At 37.3% G+C, this 27,995-nt stretch overlaps 1 protein-coding gene across 4 annotated transcripts; it reads left to right on the top strand.

Moving 5' to 3' along the window:
• Positions 1-1,437: 1,437 nt before the first annotated feature.
• Positions 1,438-26,967, top strand: LOC113664973 (gamma-aminobutyric acid type B receptor subunit 2). Of its 4 annotated transcripts, XM_089201353.1 has the most exons (18): positions 1,438-1,579; positions 7,583-7,705; positions 8,109-8,172; positions 10,628-10,966; positions 11,600-11,749; positions 13,492-13,668; positions 14,104-14,229; positions 14,865-14,930; positions 16,354-16,575; positions 17,194-17,421; positions 17,800-17,866; positions 18,383-18,469; positions 20,618-20,768; positions 21,521-21,653; positions 22,119-22,226; positions 22,642-22,770; positions 24,829-25,167; positions 25,731-26,967. In XM_089201353.1, exons 4-18 carry the CDS (start codon positions 10,676-10,678, stop codon positions 26,004-26,006), a joined length of 2,550 nt encoding a protein of 849 aa, XP_089057479.1. In that variant the 5' UTR covers positions 1,438-1,579; positions 7,583-7,705; positions 8,109-8,172; positions 10,628-10,675; the 3' UTR covers positions 26,007-26,967. The 4 variants fall into 4 exon arrangements, with proteins under 4 accessions (XP_089057479.1, XP_089057481.1, XP_089057480.1 ...); XM_089201355.1 differs by lacking the exon at positions 8,109-8,172 and having other exon boundaries at positions 7,583-7,660; XM_089201354.1 differs by lacking the exon at positions 1,438-1,579 and having other exon boundaries at positions 7,581-7,660.
• Positions 26,968-27,995: the final 1,028 nt, after the last annotated feature.

The raw sequence follows: 27,995 nt of genomic DNA, 5'->3' as shown, positions 1-27,995 counted from the left end.
GTCCATTAATACAAGTTTAAGACTAACGACCAAATCATAAGGTACGCATTTGATTAAAAAAAAACTCGTAGCATTAAAACAGCCTGAGAAAACACGAGGTAAACTTAACATCAATAACCATATTTTCCATACTAACCTTCATACATTTCCTTTTGTAATGAAAAGGAAAGTTCAATGAAAGCATCTTAGGTTGACGATCATTTCCTCGGTAATTTCGTTGCATTCGTTAAGTTACAGTTTCTTAAGAAAGGAGTTTGTTTTAGCAGAAAATGATCAAAAAAGTATTAGTTTTTAGCTTCTATTTGCCTAAAGGTGCAAAACGTGAATTCATAAGGTAAAAAAAAAATAAACTGAAACCGGGTTTGCCGATTTTTTAACCTTCTAAAAGGTTTTGTTTTTAACTCCCATTTTTCATCCGTTCTAATCAGGAATAAATTTAGAGCAAGAGCGCTTAATACTTACCGGTGACATTCACAGCTATCGCAAGAAATATCTCCCGTGGCGTTAATTTGGAGCCGTCAGGATATGAAGATGATAAGCTTACAGATCTCCCTAACAGTATCAGTCTGCGTTAAAATTTGGTTCCCAATAGCATTGAGTTGCGAAAGGGCACTTGCATAAGGTGGATCATTTAAAGTAAATTCATGTTTTTTCCCAGTACTAACTACGAGAACGAAACTACGATGAAACTTTTGCTATAGGTTCTTCCAAACAACGGCGAAACTTTCGTATAGTGTTTTAACAGTCTTTATAGCTTTTGTTGCATGCATGTGCGTGATATATCTGCACAATTTGCCCACGGCACACCGTATGTCTTTGAATGAATTAAACGAACTATTTAATTGGTAAAGTGCTTTTAAAGGCAGGAGAATTAAAGGATAAAATTTGAAATATTAACTGGATGGAGATTTCCGATCGAAATTGGGAAATGCGCGGTTTGATAAGAATTTTAGAATACACCATCCTTGTGCATGTCTTAAACAATCGTTTTCTTTTGGATTGATAATTTTTTTCGAAATTCTGCCAAACCTTAACACGTTTCATAAAACTCCATAACGAAAATTCTTTGTCAAATAAAAAAAACCAAAAAACACAAAATAAACTTAAAAATGCAGTTATTATTCCATTCACAGATGAACCAGATTGAGAGCGATTTGGACCTCATGCAGCCATGCAGTATTTTTAATTTAATCTTTCCGCACTAAATCCGCTTGATTTAAGCGATACGACTTGGACTGCATAAAGGCCAATTAATGGAGGTGTAAAGATGGACAGATGAAAAGAAAATTGGCCTAGTGTAAAAACCAGAATGACGTACTTTGAATTACTAATGAAAAAAATTCTCTTTAGGGACCTATGGTTGTCTGGGTGATTCAGTTAAAAGCACTTTGTCGATCGCCTACAGATTTTGTATCACACTCTTAAGAAAACATCTTTTGGCGCTCAGTGGAAATAAGGTTGGATCCCTAAAGCCATTTTGAGGACAATATCTTTTCTTTCCTGTGACAGAAAGAGAGCGAATCGAACATTTGATAACCACAGAATAAGACTGAACATCGAGAAACCAGAAAGTGCAAAGGTAAATACTACTATAGCGAGTTTATGTATGGCTTCATGTAAACAAAACTGAAATGTGAGGGATAACCTCACTGTCTCAGAGCATTAGTTGAGTTCTAAATTAAGGGATAAGATTACAAATCTCCTTTAGTTTATTATCGAAAATTTTAGTTTGAAACTACCACTGACAAGCACGAATAAGACAAAAGAATATGTTTCACTCTACCGCCCTTCGTTGTAATGACAAACAATGGCTTGACTCCCCTTTCTACAAGGATGCGTTGTTTGATATCACAAATGTACATCTTCTAAACCTCTTGTACGTAATTCTATCACAAAAGCTCAAATTTGACACTTAAAAAGGTTGCCTTGAAAATTGTTTGTTTCTATATTAGAGCCTTGTCAGTTGACTCCTGTGTATACCGTAACATGCCGACAAATTTGCTCTAATTCTAATTTTAACACTGCAAATATATTTGGCAAGAGGGATCTGCGATGCTCTCAATTTACTAAGCTCTCCAAGGCATGCAAATGTTGTGTTTTGAACGAACACGAATGGGTTCAGGACAAAAACAGAGGCGCGAAAGAACACGACGACAACAAGAACGGTAGCATCAAAACACAACTAAGTGCTCCTCTTTCGAAGATGAAGAATTCTAACAAGTATTTTTTACGATAAATCGCTGCAATTTGTGCAGTTCAAACATTGCTTAAAGTTCTGGGTGACGTAGAAAAAGTAATTTGTAATTTTAAAACGTAGTGGGTGTCTCTACCCACTGAGCATTTCGTTTCCATCCGAGCACTTTATTAACCAAGAGGAGGAAGGCTGAATTAATCTTTTGTTTCTTTTGTGGCAAAATGCAAGTTAAAAGTTCATAAAAACTGAATTTCACTTAGCGTTTAACACATCCTTTTAATTTCTAACTGACCTAAACTCATCCAGAAGTCAAATCACTTCAGTGTTAAGAGACGTTTATGAGATAGTAAACCATTCGTGTTCCACCCCTGAAAGAAAGGGGCTGAATCCTATAAAACAGCCCGCGAGCCGTACATACATTTCATATTCAAAAGCAGCAGTTTATCACTATCAGTCAATGTCATGGTGTGAACGGCAACGAAAATGACTGCATTGGCTTTCCATATCATGAATACGATTCTATCATAGCGCATCCAATTTTCTGCATTTAACAAAGTAAAAAAAGATCTTAACATTTATTCAATTTTATAATCTCTGATAGAATTCACCCTATAATAGAGGTAGTTTTTTTTTTCCACACGTGTGATATGCGGGAAAGGCTTTCATTTAATCAAATCGAAAAATTCTGCTTACTACATTGTCAATTGAAATGCGATTTTTCATAAACGCAAGCATAATTTTTTTATTGAAACTAAGTATTAACGTCATCGGTCAAAATGGCCATTTTCACTTGAATATATCTTTCGAAATAAAACAATTCTATAGCTTCATTTATCAAAATATAATGTTCGCGCTGCTGAATTTCACAAGGGGAAAAAACGATTATCGTCGGAAATAGAATCTAAGATTAATCTGGAGTCAACGACGTCATTGCAAATAATTGCGTTCGAGTAGGCACGAAATCTGACTGCAGCCAAGATCTTAACAAAACATCCAGTTTGTTCCATAATTTATCAAATACGAAGCTGAGGTATTTCCACGTTTTGCAGAAAATTAATTCCTTCCATGATTACTCAAAATCCACATCGGTTTCTCTCTGCGACTCTTATGTGGAGATAAAAAGTTATTTCAAAGGCTTAAAATCCTACGCGCGTATTTGTAATCGTCAGCTCGAAATTTGTGCGCGGTATTCCACTTTAGCAAATTTATACTCTCTTTTTTTATTTATAAGCACCTTTTTATTATCACGTTCAAGCTGACCAAGATTTTCAGATCATACTTAGGTTGAGAATCAGCAAAGAACGTCTTTATTTTCTTTTTTTACGAAAAGTTGAAATAAAGATAAAAGAAATTTGAAACTGTGGTCTAACAAAACAATTAACACAAATACTTAAGAGTCTTTTTTAACATCGATAATACGGTTGTTATTATACGGTACACTGAAGAATAACTCAGTTTGTAGCCGAACTTAATCTGGTCAGGTCCGAATTGATTTATTGAAATACTTTACCTCACAACTTTAAAACTTGTTAAGAGCGTTTGTAGGCTCGAGTCACAAAAAAATAAGAATGATTAGCCGAAGCACCAAAAGGGTGTACTTTCGTTTTCAATTTGCACTCGTGATAGCTGATGTAAATTCGGTTTACATCTCTTAAGAGACATAAGCGTTAACTTAATTTAGATTAAGTTTCAATTTAAGGCTACCTTCGTGGGAAGGTTTTTCCTATATCCGCAGCGCAGGAGGTCCACAATCACCTTTGGTGAAAGAGTTCATGTAGTTAACTTCATGCAAATTTGATGTTCGGGAAAGACGGCTGCTTCGAGTCGAACAATCACCACTGCATCAGCCAAAATAAATTGATTCCAACTCTGTTGCAGCTCAATCCCACAAAAGACTCTTCCCAAAAGGATTTTTGGAATGAAAGAGCATGCTTACTTTACATAAATCATGAGTACAAATAAGTTCCTTGGGAAGTATTTTGTGAGGTTTTCTTTTCTGTGTAGACCATGTATGTGAACTATCTAACAATCGAACGTCCTTAGCTGCGTTACTTTATCTTACACGCAGCACTATACTTTCTTTAGAAACTTATCCCCTTTAACGTCATCAGAATTTTGCAGTGGGAGGCTAAAATTGTAGAGACCTTAAATCCCTTTTTAGCTCATCTCTAAGAGTAATCAGTATGTAATTTCCCCTCACAATACCACCCCTGAATCACGCATTAAGATCACGAGAATAAAGAAGATGATCATTATGATATGTAACATCAATGATTTTAAAAACTTCATACTCGGCAATTGCCAATTGCCAAGAGAGAAAACTTATTCCTCGGATATATGCCGTAAGGAACGGGGCATAACCCGTGTAATGTGTCATTAAAACCTGAGTAAATATTTTACACTTCGAAATGCTGTTTACCCTCAGGAAAATTGTTGTATTTGGAAGTCAAATTTTTGAGCATGTTTCAGGCATTCAGTTTGTAAAACGGAGCGAAATTAATAGATTAATAATTAATAGTTAATAGGTTATCTCTATTAATGGATTAATAGAGATAGAAAAAAAAACGAGCGAGATTTGGGTCGGGTCACGTTCATTACGCAGCCTGACCCAAGCCTCCCACGTTTTTTCATTCCTCCGCTATAATCCCGCCGTTTCCTCTGATCGCGCTCCGTTCTACTGAGTGATTGTTTGTAACAGGTACCAGACCTATCTAGTAAAATTTTAGCGACGGTTAAGAATCCGTGACTAAAATGAATTTAGGTTCTTGAACTAACAGCATGTACATCGTTGTCCCTCTGTATTTTTTATTTTATTTGTATTGTTTTCAATACATTGTAACAGTTAATTGAAGCCTAGCTAAGCATACAAAATGTTAACCACGCAGTTTACAACTGCGTTAGATAATTAAAAATTTACTAATACTGAATGTATTTAAGTCGCTCCAAATTCGATTGAAAACATTCTGCGGCGTTGTTAAAACCGAAATAAGGGCTTAAAGGAAATTTGGTTTCCCTTCTATCTTGCTCTTCACAAGTGAATACGATCGCAGCATTAAAGCGTTCAGGTATTGTAGAATTTCTGTTGTGTTGACAACTGAACCAGATAATAACAAAGATTGTGTTTAAATACAAGAAAAACTCAATGCTCGAGCAGTCCAAATGTGCAGGTTCAAATCAGTAAGAACCAGAACATCATTAACTTTATGACAAAGAGTTCCCGTATTTTCCATTTTTCTTTCCTTTCGGGAGAACTAGAGTTCCTTGTAAACGCTTATTTGACGGCCCACAATTTTGTGTTGTCCAGGTGGTCTCTCTCCAACCAGCTACATTACTGGTATTTTTCATTGAACAGATTATGAAGAAGCCAAGTATTCCTAAGAAACATTTCAAAATCAATTTTGATTTGTCAAAATTTTTAAGCGTTTTATGTTGTTCTTATGATCTTTAACTACAATGGATTACATTCGATTCTTTTAGTCCTATCCACCATATTGAAAATAATCTGCTTTGATAGGGAACCCACTCGAGGTTGGACTTCTTTGATATTTATTTCAGATATTTTACACAAAGAATTCATGCATTTCGGAACTTTTTAATTTTTTACTTTTTGTTGACGAAATAAATTTTTTTAGTTTCCTCAAGCTGAACTTCTCTCGTTATAAAAGGATAAACTCTCTTCTAGTAAAGTTTTGTTCGATATTTTTTTGCCTTTTTTTCATAACATACACTAAGCACACATAACTTTAATAAGCGATGCTAAGAATCCATGCAGTTCGGCAGACAAAACAGATTCATTCTGCCAAGTAATTTATGCACTTTTTCTTTTAGTGGCACTTTCAAATCTGCCGTGTGACATTCAAATCCTTGCTCTTAGAGAGCCTCAAAAATAATTCGCTCCAACTTTCTGTTTTTTTCATTAACGTACAATACATATTTTCAACGGAAAAATAGGCATCATGTCGTGAAAGTAAATCATAAATGGTTGGTTCAAATATGGAGTAGAGATCACCAATAGCAATAGATTTTCAGGTTGTATCTTAAGCGTTTTAACTTTTCTTCATTATAAATTTGTAATTGTTGTTATAACCATCGTCTTGGATAATATTTTGATTTTTGTGAAAAAAATGATGTTTACAATTATTATAATTTAAATTATTATCATTATTATTACCATAATCACTGTTTCATTGTCGTTACTACTAAAACTATTTTTGTTTCTATCAATTTAACAAATAAATCCATAGATGTTATAAATATGTGGTTCTGTGACCCATGGAAACATGGAATCTGTTTGTTTCATGCGAGAAAAAAGCAAAGAGTTGTTCATGGTGACGTCATTTATTCTTCTGTTTTGCAATACATCATGAAAGAACCAATCAAAGTACGACTACAATTCAACTCGTCAAATAAATCAATATTGCTAATAACATGAAAGGAGCAACCTTGTTAATTTTGACCAGTAAGCATGTGCTTTACATCTTAACATAAGCACTCATTTGCCTGAAAAAAAATGTGGAAAGTCAATCAAAACTATTGATTTAAAAGAGCTAATAAAGGCAAGTTGTAACTCTTTAATCTAAAAGAAAAAGGGGAAATTACCTTTAGGTTTGCAAACAATTATCACCCGATTAATTAGTTAATTATCCGACAGTTCTAACCCGAACAGATATGCTACACGTGAAATGCAAGCCCTGAGGCGACTTGAAACTGCCCAGTAATGAAGACCTAAAACCTGTTCGTAAACAAAAAGTTTATGTAAACCCGACAGTAGTCTATTACTGTTCATTAAGGAGCATTTATGTGATCTACTGATTAATTTGTTTGATCTTTCCGCGAAAAATCTCTATCCTAATTGGTCCATGGCGCGTCTTATTTGTTATTCTCCCTTGAAAGACCAAGGCGTCCAATGATTTTTTACTCGTTAAATATTCCTGTTTTTCTTCCCAATGGGTCAATTTAAGTGTTGATGTAGGTGTAATGTTCATTTTTTGAATGAAAAAGAAACTAGCAGCAGGTTTTTGGCTTAATGTGACTTTACTGATGGTAAGATATTTGCGTGTCTTTTAATTCGAACAATGCGATCTTCAATGATTCCTTTTTCACCTCCATTGCCATTTAATATAAAGCATACATATGAGATGATTTAATCGTTTTCTAAGGAGTTCCAAATCAGTTCATAATATGAGGTTATTTTGACAGCAACACTTCTATTTATGTATTTGTTATTAAACATAATTTTTTTACCATGGTTTACCGCTAACAGTAGATCACGGTAATAACATTATGAGTGAGGTTGTCGCCAGGCGATAGCACAGTTTTCATTTCCTTGTACATTGAGCAATGTTTAAAGCTAAATACTAATTACTGTCTACATCCGTTTGAGTGTAGAACTGAAGTACTCGCTCAGCAAGACGAACGACGAACCTCTGAAGCTTGAAAAAACAGCCGCTCTTGGAAAGTTGGAAGGTAAATATTTATTTCAGTCAGGATTTTGGATCCGGCTAAATCTAGGTAAGATTTATATATTTTTTAATTATCTCCTGGACCCCTAACCGCCCCTCTTCCCCTTTGATTCTGTTTTCTGAGTGTTTAGATATTTGTATGCATCTGAACTATCGCGCCATGATTCGATTTTAATTCACTGCAAGGTTAGTTTGTGCGTCCCAAGCAACTACCCAACATTTCAAATCAGAACCGAGCGCCTTTCATGCTGCATGGTCGACCAAAATATGGTAAAAAAAAAAGTCTTCGCAGACGAACTTAATACTTATAAATTGCTCGAAAGGTTTGCTGCTCTCCTCTACTTTTTAGTAAACGCAACTTAAAGCAACGAGACAGCCAAAATGACCATTAGTGAGGCGAAAGCGCCATCAATCTTACATGCATCTAAGAGAGAATATTCCGAATTCACTAGATTCGAATCAATAGACGACATCAGTGATACAGACAGGTGTAGTTGTGCCTGGAGGTCTTGTCAGGTGGGGTTCTATCTTTAATCCGCCTACTTATCGATAATAATCAGTAACTGTCCACTATAGCCTGCTGTCAGTTTAAATTAATTTCAAAATTGTGCTTTTGAGCTCAGCATGTTCAGTGGCTGGTGGGCGCACATTTCCTTTAGGGTATATTTAATGTCTCCATGGAAAAACTTGCCAGTGGCTTCGTGCGAACTGTCTAAGGAAGAAGTAATAAATCATGACTGGAGAATCACCCACGGTGAGACGAGCTTTCGTTGAAAAGAAGATATATTTGACCTTCAAAAGTCCGCAGGGAGTAGGAAATATTACTTTTCGTGATATCAATTAAGAACAATAATTAATTCGTCATCTTTTGAAAACCAAGTGGCGCTCCTCCCACGATTTTCTCTCGTAAACAACAATCATTACACAGATTGGCTTATCAAGGAAAAAAAACTGAACCTAATGCTACCATATTTTACTTTCAAATTGTACATCGCATTCTCAAATTGCGAGAGCTAAAACCCCAAAGGTAGGATGTGAACAAAATTTTTATCGAAGCTGTGGCGTTTGTCCATTTTTTGAAGCTGATGAGGGTTTAAATGATTTTAGTTCGAAATGAACTGAAAATGAACTAGAATTCTGAGCCTAATTCAATGTAGTTTGTCGTTTTGGGCTCGAGTTAACTTTTTTAGCGCTCTTCTTTAACTTGCAGGAAGTTCTATAGCTTTAAGTGCTCTATCTTACTTGAATGCAAAGCGAGTTTCACCGAATCAACGAGCTTTGCTCAATCTTCTTGAGGCAAATCTTTCGTTCGACCGTGATTCACATTCTAAAAGTAACTCAGTTCATCTTTTTTAAAGAAAAGAAAAATGTAGATTTTTATCAGAAATATAAATATTTCGTCGATGTGTCCAGTTTATGCGATCAACTTTTTACGGAAGTTATATTTTCCTAGAAAAAAGTACTTCCTTGGCAACAAATTTATAAGTCATCTTTTCTAAGCGGAAGGTTATCAAGTACTTCCAACCTCCATCTTTTAATTTGTCAACATCACTTCTCGTAGTCGGGGAATCAATGCTTTTATCGGCATCGTTTTCAATGTTTTTTCATGAAGCGGATGGTAGTTTTTATTTTTAATTTTAAAAAAGTTTCATGTGAATTCAGACGGCATGTTCGAGTTAAAGCTATAAGCCTAAAAGGGTATTTAATCGAGTCGGAAATTTGAAGCTTTTTTATTTCTTTTTATAAATTTTGGTAAAATCCGAAGAGAGTGAACTTGTTTTTTCTTTTGCGGAACGTTTTGGTAAAGGGAACAGTTCCGTGTGCATGTTTACGTGGATGTCTTATCACTTCACTGAGGAAGACGGAAGCCAGCGTAATTGAATACCGCGCATATGAAAACAGTTCATAATTCCAATAAGAGACGTTGAATTAGGTGCTCAAAGATTTATAAAATTTACATGGCAGCAGCAACTGAATTTTGCAGATTAAAATCAGCCAGTTTTACGTTAATTTCCTCTGATTATTTCTCAAATCGAATGTTTGTTTCTTTTTTTAACAGAAAATATTCAGCTTAGACCTAATTGTGAAAGATGCGCTTTATCACAGCTTGCAATGATAATATTCGTATCGCATAGCAAACACTGTTAGTTCAACTATTTAAGGGTAAAATGCCGCTTGCTTCAAATAAAAGATATCGCTGATTTATCTGATCACTTCGGAATTCCTCGTTCACAAACAATATTGACGTAAGGAGCATCAACCATCGGTGATGAAACTTTTGTGGTGAACACCAACATGAGAGATGAATCAAAGGACGGGCATGATATATAATTCGCCACTTTCCCATTGGTTGGTCAGTAGAGCCGGTGAACGCTTATTATTTGGCTGTGCTTTGAATCCTCAAAGAAACATGAATTTTTTTTTGAATTCTCAAATCGGGGTTCCTAACTTTGAGTAACAGGCCACACTTTCAGCTGGTTTCCGGCGAAACAACCTGCATAGGATATCGGGAGACTTACAGTGGTTTAAGGTTCATAGCTGGACGTGTGTTGTTGTGTTGTTGTTGTGTTCTTGGGTCATACACTTTATTCTCACATTGCCTCTCCCCCGGGAATTGTCAGGGAGACCTGACTTAATGATGATGGGATAACCTGTAAACCCCCCCCCCCCCCTTTCCGTCGATTCTTGCTACAAATGTCGGAATAAGTTGTGGCCGGATGGGTTTCTTAGCTCGAGTGCAGACTTAGCTTTGTTTCATCACCCTGCTCAAAAGTACTTGCAAATATTCTAGGAAACACACGCTCACGAGAAAGGAGACACGCGTGGAGAGGGCTTCCCCTCGCTATCACGCGTGAATTCTCACGTTCGCATCTTTCATTCGTGAGTTCTGTTTAGGTTGAGTAAATACTACTTCTACTGCTACCAATTATGCAGCTTAGAGGGTTGACCTTACCTTCGTACCTTTCAACAGAGCAAGACATCTACGTCACCTCAGCGTCAATAAGCTTCGAACTCTGCGATGAACAATAAAGCGGTTATCTCCATTTTGCTCTTAATTGTCGTGATCGAGTTAGTGTGGTGTAACGGCGCCAATAAGACGGAGAGCTGTAACGGCACCAATGTGGCAAATAATACAACATATTGTAATAGCACCGAGAAGAAGAAGCTATTCATTGCAGTAATCGATAAAAGAAATGACGGCACCATAGAATCCGGTATACATCTGGCGATCGAAGTTGCCAAGAACTCTTCAGAATTTAAAGATTTCCTGGACAAGTATAAAATAATAACCAACGTGTACTATACAAATGTAAGTTATGTTAAAGAAAATAATCTGAGTTTTATCCTTTTATTTCACCACCTCCTGATATATGATTAATGTGAAGAGAATGAATTTCAGCCTCAAAGTGAAAGAATGCTCCAAAAATCATACAAACTTCATCTCTACCATCAGAAAGTATTCACGACAATGTTCTGATGACTGCAGTTTAAGATCGACTTTCGAAAATCGTCTTCAAATGTACATAATATTCGACCACTGACGGCATGGTGTATTTTTACTTTATTTGACTATTTCACTTAATGTGTGTTTCATGTCTGAAGTAGTTACGGCCTAACGTGACTCTAGCGTGATGATGAGATTGTGTGACAAACCAAGTCGCCATCTTGGATGCGAATCTGACCTCCTAATTGGTCAATTTGCACTACATGGCTAAAAACCTAATATCTGATTGGCTGATGTTATATTGTCTGATGGTGAGATAAAAGTTATTTTTCCTCGCAGCATAAGTCTTCATTCGGAGAACTTATTGTGTGGGTGTCCTTTAAATTTACTCAGAGGTGTCGTGCTTTACCAGAAGCTTATTTCATGAAGTTTTTTTCTACTCTTTGTCGCTTCCGGAAATAAAGTACAAATAACAATAATGTCCTTGATTTTCAACAGGGTAATGAAGCAAATGCCATAGTTAGCGCTGTAGATGCACTGAGATACCCCTCACGGGAGGATGGATATGCCTTGATTCTACTTGGTCCTCAAACTCCTCCCGAAGCTTCCTCGGTATTGAAAGTTGCACGATTCTACAGAAAGCCTATGGTGAGAAACAACAGACATTTTGCTACCGATTAATACATTTATTGGCTTAGCAGGTTTTGGGTTGGCTAAGAAGCTTCCTCTTGTTGGATTGTGGGGGATGGTTGACTGGTATAATGATTATTTGATTATTAATAGATGTACGGCGAACTAAACCGAGTGACAGACGGACGGAGAGAGGACCAATGTTTTTGTTTTTGTTTAGTAAACTTCTAGGTGTTTTAGTGAATTTTTAGCTATTCAGATAGATTTTTGGGTCGGTCGGTTGCTTAGAATGATTTCTTGTTTGCTTTTCCGCTCGATTACAAGTTCGATGTACTCATAGGATGTGTTTAATTCATAGTTACATGCAAATTAATGATATTAACAATATTCGGTGTGTAGCGCGATCCTTGAGGGAAATGCTCGGTCGTGCGCACTCTCATAGTTAGCGCAAAGAACAGTCCTTCCACCAAGGAGGAAGTATCATTGAAAACTAAGCGAGTAACGAAAGCCCTCGCCGCTTATAACTACCCGGCTAATTTCATTCACAATGGCCGCCAACCTAATAGACAATAAGAAATGAATGACACCAATCAGCGTGGCTTGGTTATCCTGCTTATGCCAAAGGATTTTCCGAGAGAGTCACAAAAGGTCTTCAAGGTTCCAACATCAAGGTCGCCCATAAGCCTATCTGCTTCATCTCGAGCATACTTAAAAAGCCAAAAGACGAGATCGAGAAAGAGGCTTCAAGAGGAATCGTATACAAGATTAAATTTAAAGATTGTGATTGTGTTTACGTTGGTCAGACATCGCGCGCACTAAAAACACGCGTGAAAGAACTCACAAAGGCCATAGAAACATTGCATAAAAATGCGTCGTTGGCCAAACACCATATGCTTCACAATCACCAAATAGACTCGGAGAGTGTTGAAATTGTTGACAGGTCATTGGCGTGGCGACGAAGACTAATTCTTGAAGCCTGGCATTCCATGCGAGATAGAAACGTTTTTAACGAACACATAACGCTACCAAACATATACAATAACATTAAGAATTTTTAGAGCCATTAAAAATACTCTAGAGATTTTTGTTGCACTTAAAAAATTCCTTCCAGGTTTAGTTTTATCACACATCGTGGACATAAACCAAGCAGGACGCCGTCAGACATTTGCATTTTTACTTTTGCTAGAGAAGGCAACAGTAGTAGCCAAAACGTCCAGAACAATATATTTTTTAGCCAGTGTCAACCTTTTGAATTCTTTTTAATTTTATAATTAAACTGAAGGTATATATCTGCAACTCGACTCAAGAATACTATGCAATCAACCGTTTATAGACCATGTGATTAACCTTGTTTGGAAATTTCGTAACTTAGTTGGTTTCCGTTTGCAATTCCATCTAAATTATTGCATATAACGCCGTAGATCCTTTCGAGACCCGAAATACAAGGCTCGAGATTTCGTAAACAAGATTTAGGTTCTAAAGGGTCACGGTTTCACGATGTGGTTCGTGATTTTTCAGACAGAGGAATGCAGATCGTTTCAGTAATTTAAGGCAACGTTCCCTTGGCCTGAAATGAAATGGTCAACTGGTGAACTACAATTTCCACCGTGTCTGCTAGCTTTCCGCTGAGGGAATGGAATGGGTATACCTTTTCAGCCAGATCGTGCTATGAAATGACCCAATGCCTCGCTGGCGTTAGACAAACTCTGGTTGGCACTTTCCCATCAGAACGCTCTATCACTTCTCTTTGAATTTAACAGGTAACGTACCTAACCACAACGCCCAGGTATCAAGAGTTATTAAATCCTTACGGGTTTACGTTTGCACCATCAGCTTATACCTTCAATAAAGCTGTCAAAAGCATAATAAAATTCTTTAAATGGAAAAGAGCCGCCGTGGTGTACGACTTTCTAGATACAGCGGGTCTTTATGTCAAGGTAAGAAGTCTTCTGCTACTTTCAAGTTTTTGATATCTTCATTAAAACTCTAACTTGATGATTTGAGTGACAGACCATTACATATTTCTGGGGGAGGGGGGGAGGGGTGGAGAGTTCTTGTGGTTTTTATTTTTATTAGAGCTCAGTGTTGTCTTTTTTTTATCTTTTAATTTTAAGCAAAAACCTGCAACTTAGCCATACGACTACGCGTTTCCTCCACGTTGAATAATCTTCTCGTGTGTTATTATATTCTATCAAAGCAACAAGTTATTTCTTTTATTTTGGTCCATTTTTGATCAGTTAATGAGCTACTCAGCAAATCATCATCTTATTAGCAATAAATCTCCAGAACTCTGAGTAACTTTTTTTTCATGCATGCGAGAAGAGAACTGAGGTCATTGTGAATTTCAAACTTTTCCTTACATAAAATTGCAGGTTGTGAGCAACCTAATAGAGAAAGCAGACTTTAAAATTATTGGATTTGAAGCAATAAATACTGGTGAAATCAGCCCTGAACTGGACGTCAACATAGATATCCAAGTTAAACTGAAAAAACTAAAGGTAGATGTTACTTAAACTCGCTTATACTTACAGCACAATACGTCTGTGTTAGCGTTTATCACTCATGTTTCATGTGCCTTTGAGCCATTACTTTTCTTCGTTCTATGATTGGCCTAAAAACTGACACCAGCCGCCAATTCAAGGAAACACTAAAACCAATCCCTTCTTAGGTGCTTGCACTATCATCTCTCAATTTGGTGTGAAAATACACAAATATTAGCATTCGTTTGGCGTGGAAATATGTGCAGATATCCAAACGCGGAAATTATTTGATCAAAGAAGGAAACAGTTTCTCGAATGCGAAGCTGGAAGAAAATAGTGAGCTTTATGAGAAACGGCCAATGTCGAACGGCATATTAGAGGGCATAATTGGTAAGCACAATGGATGCGAGGGTGATTTTACCCTTCGAATACTCTCTAAAGCGCTCAAAAAGAAATGTTTACAAACAGCTTACCGTCGAAAAAATTTTCTCTCCTCTTCTGTTATAACGACAAAATTTTTTCCTAACTTGAATCAATTCTTAAAGGAAGTCATCCATTGCAGGGACGCAAGGCTTGAAAATACTCGAATTTGAGCTGTTGTATTGATATAAAGTACATGGTAACGGTGTCATGATATTTGTTTCTCCATTTAGGACTTGGATGCTAAAATATTCTTTGGTGCTTTCAATGGAAGAGGAGCTAGTCTGGTGTTTTGTAACGTGAGTTTACTTAAATTTTCAAGTAAACAAAAAGATTCCAAGTTGCCGTGCGTCTGTTCAGTAATAGATCACAGATGACGTCAAAATGTGGTAAGAACAAAAAAGTGGTACAGACGCACGGCAACTTGGAATCTATTTGTTTTATATAATAAAGAATTAAAAAAAGTTTAATGATGACTTCATCTATACGTCTGTCCTCCAATAGATCATAAGTGAGAACTAATCAGAATGCGTGCATAACTGAGCTTATTATATAATGTTTAACCTTTGCAAAATTTTCGTCGCGAATTGTACCCAAATTGTATCTATCTTTGTCTTACAGGATTATTTATCACATAAACTGCGGTGTTATAAGGGATTTCCGGCCCTGAGAAAAGCCGTAACAACACACGTGAATAAATATCGTATTTTTTCACCTGTGTTGATATAGCCGTGTTAATTTTCGTTTTCAGCAGCGAGAAACGCCATTACTAAAGCCACTGAGTACGTAGCTTTCGGGTTTTCTTTTCGTATTTTGGTTTTCTTTGCCTTCTAGGAAAGTTTGAACGTCACTGTTTATTAGCCATACTGATTTTTTAGTGTTTAGCAGCCATAGCCCGAAAAAATTCCGCCAAACGACCTTGGATTGAGAATGGTGACGGTGTTTCGTTTAATAAATAGGCGTTGCCTCTTGTTGACAGATCTATTCGATGACAAGAATCGTGATTGACATTAATTCAATAGATTGATTTGAAAGCGTTAGATTATTACGTATTAAGTCAGTTTTTCAGCAGAATCGAAGTGAGAAAGAAGTTATTTTGTTATCGTTTTTCTGTCTATAAATCCGCTTACCTGGAGAATCTGGTAACCCGTAAAGTGAGACTGTTGTAACGATCCGCCACAGAAGTAAGTTTATATTGAAGTTTTTTAATTTAGTTACAAGATGAAGACTTGATTTGCGTTTGTTCTAATTGCGAATTATACATGTATTTCTTTTAGATCGAATAATTATTAAAGCTTGGCTTAATATTAGACGGTTTGTGGTGGTCATTTGATCTAACCAGTTCCGAGTAAGGAAACAAACGGCTTTGCCATTCATTCATCAACCAACGAAGTAGCACGAAAGGGGAGTGACGTTCAGCAGCTTATTGGCGATATCAAACACGTAGAAAAATATCGCATTTTTTCACGTATGTTGTTACGGCTTTCCTCAGGGCTGGAAATCCTTGTATAACACCGAATTTTAGATGATAAATATATATATATATATATATATATATATATATATATATATATATATATTTAATTGTATATCGTACCCCGTTCACCAGAACGTTTTTAAAACCAGATCTCTCATTATTTAAATAAAACTTAATGCGAAATCGAAGATTTCAAAAGAACACATATACACGCAGGGAATTTCAGCTTTAAATCTTCTTTGTAGTTGTACAAAATGGGCATGTATGGACCAGAGTTTGTGTGGATCCTGCACCCTGACGCGGAGACCGTCAAAGACTGGAGTGAGTATGCCGATGTCGAGAGGTCCAAGAACAAAACTGGGACTTGTACAACAGAAGAGTATGAAGAAGTAGCAGACAGAACTATTATCCTAGACAAAAAAATTTTATATCGGACGGATGGTGATACCATTACTGCATCTGGTCTGGTAAGAAAAAAGGATGACGATGTTCTGTACAGTGCTGGGGTCCTAAGTTGTTTGAGATTCATAAACGTTTACTTCTTCATAACCAAGAGGGGATAGGGCATCTTTGTACACCTTTGTGCAGCTTTGTACACCTTTTTTAGTGTAAGCAATGAAGACATCAAGAGGGCGCGGAAAGCTTAATGCAAATATGACTGGTACTTCAGACAGAGATGGGAGAAGCTGAAAGGACCATAATAGGCTTGATGATTCCCAGTTTGATGTTTAAATTTTGCCAGTTTCTTAGTCGCTCTTGATTCACCGTAATTCCATTGATACACAACCTTCGGAAATTTATTTCCGTCGCCAACAAAAACAGGTTGTGATTATATCAAGCAGACCATTCCATATACTTAATAAAAGGATCTTTCGACGCTCAAGAATCAATTGCAGAAAGCCATATTGAGAAGGAGTGGACATCGTAGGGTAGTTTGTTCTGCAGGCCTCCCAAAAATACTCCTTGTTAAAAATCAGGGTTCATTTTTGCAAATCCCTAAAAACAGGAGATGACAGAGCATTTTAATGTTACGACGACCACACAACAACTAAAAGTCTACGCAATAATTTATTTTTGTCTTCTAGTCATTACGCCAAGCGTTCATGATGAAAGGCTTCGAAAACAAGACAGAACCTAAGAAGATCGAGTTTGCAACTGCCTTTGACACCATGTGGTCCATCATGCTAGCTTTAAAGGAAGCAAATGCTGAAAATTTTCCTCTGGAAGATAATGTAAAAAAGTTTTTGGGGAATGCAGTCATAACAAAAACTATCGTATCAAAACTGGAAAATTTGTCCTTTGAAGGACTTACGGTAATTGTTTTATATTCTAACCCCATTATCGCGAAAAAATGGCAAATAAATTTCTGGCATTAAGGAACATAGCCTTCCCCCTGGCGTCCAAGATTTAAATGAAAGGATCTTCTCCAGAATGTGGCACCTTTAATCAATGGTTACCCGAGGCCAAACTCGAGGGGGAAAGTCATACGAAGACCCATTTTTCCAGTTGTTCGTTAATAATGAGCTGTCGCTTGTACCGTTGGGTACGTCCCCCTCTACGATGAATACTTTAACTGCCTAGGGTTGATAATAAAACGTCTCTTGTCCACTGAAAAAATAAGAACTTTCAAAAACCAAGTTCTGAGTTAAGATAAAAACTTAACCATGTGTTGCTGCTCAATTCCTTTTCAGGGTCCAATATCGTTTGATCCCGACGAGCACTACAGACAAGGGATAATAGGAGTGAAGCAATACAGAAGTGAGCAATAATTTCGATTTTCTCGCTTATCTTACAACTAACAGTGCTCCTAGAAAGCTGTCTTTGCCCTTTTTATTTTCGTCTAGTGGGACAAACGCAGTTTGTCTCCTTTTGTCACTCGGCTTAAAAATTTTTCAGGACGTTTAGTTACGAATGATTTAAGTTGTTAACTGCTGTCCAGGAGATGTATGCGGAAAATTACAACCAGCATTGTAGATCTTCAAACAATATATTACGCGTTTGTATCATGCAAGACATTTCAGTATTAAAAAAGCAAAATCTTTCCAGAAACTAGAGATAGCGTATATGTATCGCTCAGTCATGTCAGTACTTTTAATTACTAACTATTTCATTCTAACTATTCTCTTCCGATATCGCAGTGGTCATGGGTTCAAATTCTGCACAGGCCTGAATTTTTCCCCAGGCCTTACTTTCATCACTGCTTAAGTATTGTCCTTTATCGCGAAGATCTCATTCATATTCATAACTACTCTGTTGTTTTATCAATGTCAACAGCTAGCGAAAAGGGTCTTGTACAAATTGGAAGACATGACACAAAGAAAGATGAGTTTGAGTTGTTCAACAACACCAACGTATGGAAAGGTAAAGTAAAATGCAACATTTAGAAAGGCTGTTAGATCAGGCGGGGGAGGGGAGGTGGACGGGGTTTGCTTGGTGAAACCTGTGAAAGGGATCTTGATTTTTCCTCGAAACAAAGAGACAAAGACAAGTACCCACCAAATCGTTACAGTGGCTGTGAGCAGAGATAGGAAAAGCCGAACTGCACTAAGTGCCAATGAGATCATCGGATTTGTTCCTGTAACCTTTTCGGAAAAAAAGTAAAAGCACACATCCATGATTAAATTACTCGATATGGTCAGCATATGGTTCAGATATTGCTTGATTTAGAATGCCAAAATGATGACCATCTAGTCGATCCATTTGCGTCAAAGCGCTCCAGAATTAGTTCCGGTATTCTTGACTGATCTGGTTGCTGTCCACGCCTCAAAAGGGTCTTTGCATTAGTTCTTCGATGTCTATATTACAGCCACGTACGTTCACACGGTACCGGACGAATTTTCGATCGGCCAAAAACTTCGAACGGACATTCTGTTTGCGTGGAACCGTACGAAAGTTTCGTTCCGTTCAGATGAAACTGATAACCGGATGAAGTTTGTGACAATCGCCAGTAGTTTTACCGTCTCCTCATGCGCAAAACGCTTCCTAATACAGAGTTTTCGCTGCTTCGACGTCTGCGATTTGCAGATAGATGCGCGACGTTTTTTAACTTGATTTTCTGACATTATCAAGAACCAACACAACGTCGCCTACGTGCGTGGTAAGTTCGGCATCTCCTTCACATTTGCGAGATAATATTATGCAATAAAGCTGTAATATTACCGAGCACCGCAATCAATAAACCAACACGTTCCATTTTCGTGTAAAATTGTAAACGTGCTATGTAGCCTAGATACCACGAATCCATGCAGCCACACCTTCGCCGTCCAAAGATTTCGACGTATAGTTAGACTCCTGGTGTCCAGATCAAAATATTTACTGAGTGCCAAGTCTTGGTCTGGTTGACAATTCTGTATTCTTGGAAAAAAGACTTTCTTTCGAACCCTTAAGTAAGTATGAAAATAAAGCTTTGAAGATCAGTTTGGTCGCGCTATGAATTCTCCGCTTCAAATTACACCACTGAACCTGAGATTAGCACCTGGCAAGTGTGAGAATGGATTCGGTTCTTAAGATTAACCATATACACCCTAACATCAGCATACATATTCTCCATACTGTCTCTATACATCTTCTGAGGTGCTGATAAGGAGAATTTGTTTAATAGTCAAGAGCCTCTGTAGCTGGTGATTGTTTCCTCTATTCACATGACCTGAATGCATGATTGGGGGGAGGGGGGGGGGGTGATATTGTAAGGAGAGATTAGATGCCAGTCACTCTCAGGGGTCAGAGGGTTAAGTGATAAAACTAAGGAGGAGTTATCCGAAGGGGAGCGTAGCCATGTAGTTTAGTAGCTTTTCGTTCCATCCAAAGATCCTTTGTACTATATTCTTGAGAATTCCTCACTTAATCATAACCATTATAATTTCCTTAAATATGATTGGTACATCAGCTGCTTCATTTTTCACCAATCATTCTGTGCAGTTGTAATTCTGGACAGTTGAAGCAGCCAATCATACTATTTCCATTCAGCTAAATCCACCAATCACAGAATTGATCACAATAACCATAGCAGAAAAACAACTTATCCGAAGAAAAAAAGTCAATTTTTAAAATGGAAGAATATTTAACTAAAGACATTGTCTACCCTGGAAATATTTTTCTAGGTGTATTTGTTTTTTCGGAAATTGAAATGGTTATGACTAACTGGTAACAGGATTTCTTGTCGTCCAATTCTGTCCGTAATCATACTCGTGATAAACAAATCGGACTCCCTCTTCGTCGTCCGATTTTGTTAATCACTCGTGTGATTACAGACCGAATTGGTCTCCACTCGGTCCTATTACTATTATGAATTTAACCTTTTTACTCCCAAGGCCTTATTATTCATTCTCGTTCTGTCTATCACACAATTTCTACGAGGTTAGTTTGGAGAATTAAGTATTGGATCAACTAATGATCTCCTAATTGATATCACTAGTCTGCTTGATATTATATAGACATTGTTAAGAGAATTTCTGTCCAAGTTACTCATGGAAGCTAAAGGGCTAACTTTATGTTTTATGTTTTTTTTAGATGGTTTTACCCCTTACGACAGTTCACAGAAAAGATTGGAGCCGCAAGCCGTTGCTATTGAACTCTATATTGTATTTTCAATCGCCGCATCCATTGGAATCCTGTTGGGGATAATGTTTCTGGTGTTTAATCGATATTATCGCAAGTACAGGCAAGTGTATTCATGCAATCAGCACGCTGTTTTCTTGCAAGCAATCCCTTCTAATGCCTAAATTGCTGTTTTGGTTAAGATTCAGATTAAAACTGAGTTGTTCATGATCTCTACGAGCTTTTGGCTGCATGGTAAAAAACGTTGATAGTGGCGTTTAAATTGTATGATTTTCTCTAAAATATTATCTATGGAATTCGTAGGAAAGATTTTCCACTTTTTCTAGACTTCAAGACCGTGAATTTTTGCTCGTTCAACAGTAGTGATTTCTAAGGTAAAAGTGAAATCGCTGAAACTTCAAATTTTCACCGATTTAAATGGCGTATCGAAAAAGGGTCATATAGAGCGTAAGTGACCCTTTCTTGAGCCAAGACAAAGTGATTACTGCAATGATGAAAAACTTGGAATGCCTTCAAACAACAGCGTAGGAAAAGCAAACTTTAAAAGAGAACGCAAAGTTTTCTTTCGTGTAGTGGCTTGTTCCGGGTAGATAAAAGAGAACGCAAAGTTTTCTTTCATGTCGTGGCTTGTTCCGGGTAGATTTTACTTTCGTTAATAAACTCTTGCTTGAAAATTTTTGAAGTTCTGCCGCGGAACCTTCGATTAATACAAGATTCATAATTTCTCTGTATTTCCCTAGAAATTTGCCCGTGCGCTTCGACTTTTAGATTCAAAGATCACCAGGTATCCATAACATCCTGGTTCTTGCGCAATTTTTCGTCTTTGAAATTCTAAAAACAGGTATTCTGTTACAGGTTTATCCGGCTGTCTGCACCACTATTTAATGATGTCATGGTCGTGGGCTGCATCATGTGTCTTAGTACGGTGTATTTATTTGGTATAAGAAATTATGGCGATCCAAAAACAGTCATGCCTCCTATCTGCAAGGTAAATGGAAAAGGAAATTTTTACTCTAATTATTTTTTCCAGTGGAAGCTTGCAAGATGTTTTCATAGAGGTTGGAGTTAGAAGCTTTTATTGATACTGTTTGAAAGTTATCCAATTAAATTGATGGTCAGTGCTTTATCGTTCATCAAAAGTGGTCTATGGGCGTTATACAGATAACTTCCATGTAACAATAAAGAACAGAGAGAAAACGTTTTCAAAACGACCCTTTGGTGAGATCTCGGATTAAACTTGAGCTCAAAGTTGTACGATACAGTCTCTAACCTCACTGATGTCCATTTACATGACAAGAGAAGAAAAATCAGTTCCTAATTAGGTTGTCGTCGACTTAACTGAAGGTTGTTCTCATAATGAGGGGGTCTGTTTTATAAGAATTTCTCGCCCTTTCTTCTTTACCATTCGTTGTTATTCTAGATATTGATAATAATGTTTCTTCCAAATCAACAGGCCCGAGCGTGGATTTTGAATGTTGGGTTTTCATTGGCCTTCGGAGCCATGTTCATCAAAACGTGGCGAATTTACAAGATTTGTACCAACAAGCGCCTGAAAGTTCGTGTGAGTTCTGAAAGATGATATTCAGCTTTATTTAAAAGTTATAAGAAAATGATATTAAAAAATATGGTTTGGTGTGGTCTCAGCGTAGAATCCAATCAAGTCGTGACACATCGAAACCTCCCTTTGGGTCATCTGAGGGAAGGACACTTTGTCTTTCCTGTTCGAGGGTCTTCTATGTTCCCATCTAGAACCTCTAATTAGCCCCATTTCTAAGATTCCCCCCCCCCCCCTCATTTTCCCCCTTGCCTTAAACGTAAACTCAGAAGTAAAAGAGAGACAAAATGTTAGCGTTGTAATAAACACATAATGTTATGCGAATACGTGGACTGTGGGATTCTTTTTCATTGTTTTCTCCGTCTGATAGTCTAAATGATACAAATTAAGCAATGACCGTTACTTGCTTGCTGTGTTTCAGCTCGGTCCTTTGTCCGATTGGTGGATGCTTGCAATGGTTGGTGGGATCGTTTTAATTGACGTGGGTATCATGGTTGCGTGGGAAATCGAAGACCCCCTGGAGTGGGCTCAGCAAAACTTTACTGAGAGGGTTAGTAAAGAAATGGAAACAGTACCGCCCAATGTCTATGGTCTTGATGGATTTTTTAATTTCTCTTCGTTTTATGGAAGAAAAACATAAAGTTTACGGCAAATAACAAAAATTGAAGTTCCTGCTATCTGCAAGAGGCCGTATCTATCCTCATTTGAACATATGTTAGCCGCCGCTGATTAGAGATTTTTTCTAACTTCAATTTAATTTCTTTCTCATTTGCTATTTCCATGAACGTCGTGCATCTACTCCATAACATTATAAACGTAAGGAATAGAGGATGATTTAGTTTTGAGTTGGTAACTGAGTTAATGATGTAAATTTGTCACCATGGGAGTCTCTAAACATGACGTTTCAACTATTAGCCATTCGTCAGAGAAAATGACAAATTTTCTACATCATCAACTTAGTCGATAAAATCAGATTATCTTGTTATCACCGCTTCCGACCCATTACTTCCGAAATAGGCTGTTTCCTAGCTTATCACCCAATTTAACATCCATGACCTAGCCCATGAGTGCTGTAAACGTTATGGTGATCATCTATTCCTTTAAAAAAGTTCTTAATCGAATTCCACTTGGACCAAAATATTAAACTCCAGAAAGTGCATCTGTTTCCACAACCTGATATGAGACAACTATACATTTAGACTCGTAAATACTTACGTTCAGTGTTCATAATTTTCAAGCTTTTGTCTTTGTTCAAGTTATCTAAACACATTCTTCATTTGAACTGTGCCATCAACATACATTACTCTAGTCAAAAATTTATTTTTCAATCCTCGCACTCCTATGAGCACTTTCCTGGCGAACTGTCATCCAATTCTTATAATTTCAACTCTGAGAATTAAGTACTAACTTCGTTGATATTTTCTTTCCTTCTTATCTCCTCCCTGGTCGGCATTGTACCGATATTTTAAAGAAAAATTACATTTTTTGTTACGTCTGGGGGTGAATATGTTAAGGATGTCTTCAACTGTACCATCTCGCCCACTGAATTAATGAGGGGAAATTTCAGCATATTGAGTTCATGTGGGGGGTCTCTCCATGACAAGCTTGAATGGGACAACGTTTCCACTCTCACGCAAACAAAACAGTCACTGAATACAGGTTTAGCTCATTTCTGACTGCCTTTATATCCATCTGCTTACTAATGCTAACTGATAGCTAACATGACTGTTTATTTCTCTTCCTCCTTAACATGCCAGGAACAGAGGGTAAGTTCCATATTTTCTCGCTCATTGCATGTTTCACTTAACAGCTTTCTTTTGATTAAAATCACGCTCTATTCTGCTGTTACATTCCTCGTAAGTTAACCGACCAAAAAAACAAGCAGGGAGGTTGAATTTCCTGTCTATCCTTTGTTTCCAGGTCAATATACCCTATCCATCAAATTGCCTCTTACTGAGATCATTCCCGTTTCTGGAAGTCCCAAATATATCTTAAGGGAAGTTTTGAGAAGAATAACAGATCGACAACTTCGTTATTTTGCACCTCGAACGTCTGACAAAACAATCACTACCTCATTTCACAACACTGCTGACCCGACCAATTTGTTGTAGAACACTGACTCATATTTCAAGGCCCGGTGGTCGTTAAAAATGGGTTTAAACTTTAACTAAGATCAGGAAGTATTTGGCTTATCTTCTAAATTAAACATACCACAAGGAGCCAAGCAAATGACGCCTAAGGACCCGAATCTATCGCGCTGAACATCAACGACAAATTAGCAGTTGTTTGGTTCCCCAAATAAGAGACGAGAAAAACAAGTCATTCTCAAATTCAGTGTAAAAAGGTCAAATTCTCTTCGTTCTCTGTCAGTTCCAGTTAGGATTGTTTTCCAACCACCAACCCTTGCCTCGCATTAAGAGCTTGTCGAAGATGTTAGTTCGCATACTGAACTGATCGAACGTAAAAAACAATAATGAATATAAAAATGACACAGATTATGATAATAATAATAATAATGAAATAAGCGAGATAAAAGAAACGATCTGAAATTTAAGTAAAAGGAAACGAGCACATTAAACTAATGGTCCTTATCACTTCGTATACACAGAAAGACGAAGAGAAACCCTTTATCATCATTATACCAACGCTGAACACCTGTACCGCTAAGAACTTGACGGTATGGTTGGCTTTGATCTACGTATACAAGGGCGTTTTGCTACTGTATGGACTCTTCCTTGCTTACGAGACAAGAAACGTGGTGTATGCTCATCTCAACGACTCTCGTGTCATTGGCATCTGTGTGTATAACGTGGTTGTGTTGTCCACCATCGGGGCATTTCTGGCGCTGATTCTGAACAATCATCAATACGAGCAATTGTACGCCGCCTTGAGTGTGTGTATTATATTTCCAGCTACAGTTACCATATCCTTAATTTTCATCCCAAAGGTAAGAAGTATCTCGGTCAAGAATGGTAATAGTGTTGTTGCATTTTCTAAAGGCAAAATTTCAGCTTGATCAATGGCAGAGAGGACGTCCATAAATACGTAGTCAAGAAGAAAGTTGAAAGGAAATTCATATTATAAATGACTGAGTAATCAAACGATTTCAATAGACTGCAATCTTGAAACCTATCAGCGCTCGAGATTAAAGACTAAAAGTTATATATGATTTCAAAGACTACAGATTGCACGAGCCCACATGATTATTCATGCATTGCAGTTTATTCAAAACAGCTATCAAAATCATTTTGATTACTCATTCTGTTGGAAATTTTGCGCTTCAGACTAAAGGCAAGGGTATTGTACAATGATTTCCATAAACAAAGCAGCTCAAATATTCTGAAGTCTACCAAATTTTCCTTTAAAAGAAACAGTTTGATTCGACAGAAGGGGATATGAATCTATTGTGTGAAGATTTTGGGCAGCTTTGAGATTTTTTTTCAGCCTTTAACACCCCTAGATTTTTGGCGAGGATCCTACCTTACAAATCATTTACATTTTTTTTTTCAGCTAATACATCGGATGAAAATGAGCTCCCTCGAAGATGAGGCAGGAGAATCAACGACAAACACCAGAACCTTTAATCGGCCGTCCATTGACATAACCAGTACTTGCGGTTATGCCACTGAGATGGGTAGAGAGAGATACGTTGATGCTTCTTCAGCGAACGGCAGCGTTAACACGCTTTGTGTGTATCAAAACGGAGATGCTGGACTTTCTCCTGCTCCTTCACCGAAACCACCCACGAAATTCCAAGAAATATCGCCTAAAACTCTCGAAGATTGAGGGTATAGTACGATAATAAAAAGAAGGATTTAAACGTCGCCATGTGACAACGAAAATTCAACTCACCTTTAACTCTCGGGCTATTGGTATTTCTAGAATTTTTTAGGAGAATTATCGCGAGGAGGAAGACATGCCCACGTCCCAAAATTGCTTTGAAGTTTATCCACAAGTACGGAGGACAACCCGTCCTGGAGATCCATCTTCACGTAACATCCTCAAGGGATGTTACGTGAAGAAAAAACTCGTAAACTTCACACGCTGGTCTCGCAATTTTAAAAACTTCTACGGTTCTTCAAGTAAATAAACGTAGGAAATTTGTGGAAATACTTTTAGATCTTTGAACTGAAGAAAGCTGGAACTGCTACGTAGAACATTTTGTCTTAGCGGTTTTTAGGTGCTGGATCTCACTTGAAATACTCTCAATGGTCTATCTTTAAAAAATTTTGAAGAATTTTAAATATTGACCGTAGTGCAACTGTATTTAAATGAAAATATACAGTTGTTATTATCATCATCAACATCAGTGTCATTATTTTTATCATTATCATCATTATTATTTATTATCAGTAATTTGTGTGAATTAGAGTGCGCTACAGCTTTATAGATAACCACGGTAAGCATATCGACAAAAACAATAAGTTTGAGTCTGTTGAAAACATCGTCAAGGCGTTCACGTACACTGAAAAGCAGAGAGAGAAGGTCCTTGAGACCCTCTGCTTATTTCTGGAACTTATTCAATCGGAATTCAGTGCAGTGTGTACATTTTAAACCGTGGTTCGGCCACCATGCCGACTGAATCTTGCAAGTTCGTAGAGCCATTTCATAGCTTGTGCATCATAAAAAAATTAGCACATGTTACCTTTAACTAAGGGCAGGAGATGAAGCTTTTGAAGAGACGTGAGTTTTCCTTTTTACCAGGAGAGTCATTTGTAAATTGTTCTTAATAAAAACTTGAAATCAATATCTAGCTCGCGTTTACTCTCTGTCATATTCCATGCAAACCCGCCACTTTTGTGTTTATGTCCGACCAGTGAAAATTTCACAGTTCGCCCGGATACGAAGATAACAAATTACCCATGACTGACATGAGAAGTCAATTTTTTAATCTGAAAACAACCTTAAGGGCGGAAAAAGCGCGAGGGAGGGCAAGAAGCCACTGGACTCTACAAGTAGCGCCAGTTCTCCTCGAGAAAAGCCTAAAGCGAAACGGACTTGAATCAACGAAAGCTTGAGCTACTTTTGATACTCAGTCGAAAAGTTTTATAATTTAATGATTTTAGTTTTATAATTTAATGAAATTTTATTAAAAGCGATGAATTCCATTCTCTGCTCGAAATGTATCAACTGAAATATTGAGCAGTTCATGCGTAATTTTTGCGCGTTTCTCACACTTTATCCGTTCTTCTACTCGAGGTGCAATCAGTTAAAGTCATGGTCGTTTGATGCTATGGTAACGTGTGTGTTTGGCTTTTAACCATCTCAAGATGAGTGTGATTCAAATTTTAGTTTCACTTTCCAAATTATACTCTTATATTAATCCTTCGACCCCAAAGAGTGACTAGTATCTAATTTCATTCTTCCTACAACATCATCCCCGAATCACACATTAAGGCTATGAGAATGAAGGATATTATCGCCAACTCAACATAAGAAGTTCTTGATTGTTAAGCAAATTCTCCTTGTCAGCTCTATAGGAAATGTATGGAGAATAGTATGGAGATTATATGCGTACTGATGTTAGGGTATAAAGGGTTATGGGACTTTACACGGAGACGCAAGATGAGCCAAAAACGCCTTGATGATAAATACGTGTGTGTCGTTGTTCTTCGCTGAAACCCTCTTTTGAAACGCGGTAACACCACAACTATTTAGTTCTTAAACACACCAAGAGGTATGTTGCATAGGTAACTGACCTTATAGAAAATAAAAGAAATTTGACGGGGAAAGTCCCCCGCTGTAAAAAATAAATCAATTACAGTGTTGATGACG

This window comes from Pocillopora damicornis, chromosome 3 (assembly GCF_964200805.1).
Source record: "Pocillopora damicornis chromosome 3, jaPocDami1.2, whole genome shotgun sequence".
NCBI classification, from domain to species: domain Eukaryota; kingdom Metazoa; phylum Cnidaria; class Anthozoa; order Scleractinia; family Pocilloporidae; genus Pocillopora; species Pocillopora damicornis.
This window is presented reverse-complemented; position numbering and strand designations above follow the sequence as displayed.

Excerpts from the sequence above, each read along its gene's own strand:
- LOC113664973 (XM_089201355.1), top strand. The coding sequence starts at position 10,676 with ATGAACAATAAAGCGGTTATCTCCATTTTGCTCTTAATTGTCGTGATC. Across the intron at positions 22,227-22,641 it reads ACAAGCGCCTGAAAGTTCGT|CTCGGTCCTTTGTCCGATTG; the intron begins GTGAGTTCTGAA and ends GCTGTGTTTCAG. Across the intron at positions 25,168-25,730 it reads CCTTAATTTTCATCCCAAAG|CTAATACATCGGATGAAAAT; the intron begins GTAAGAAGTATC and ends TTTTTTTTTCAG.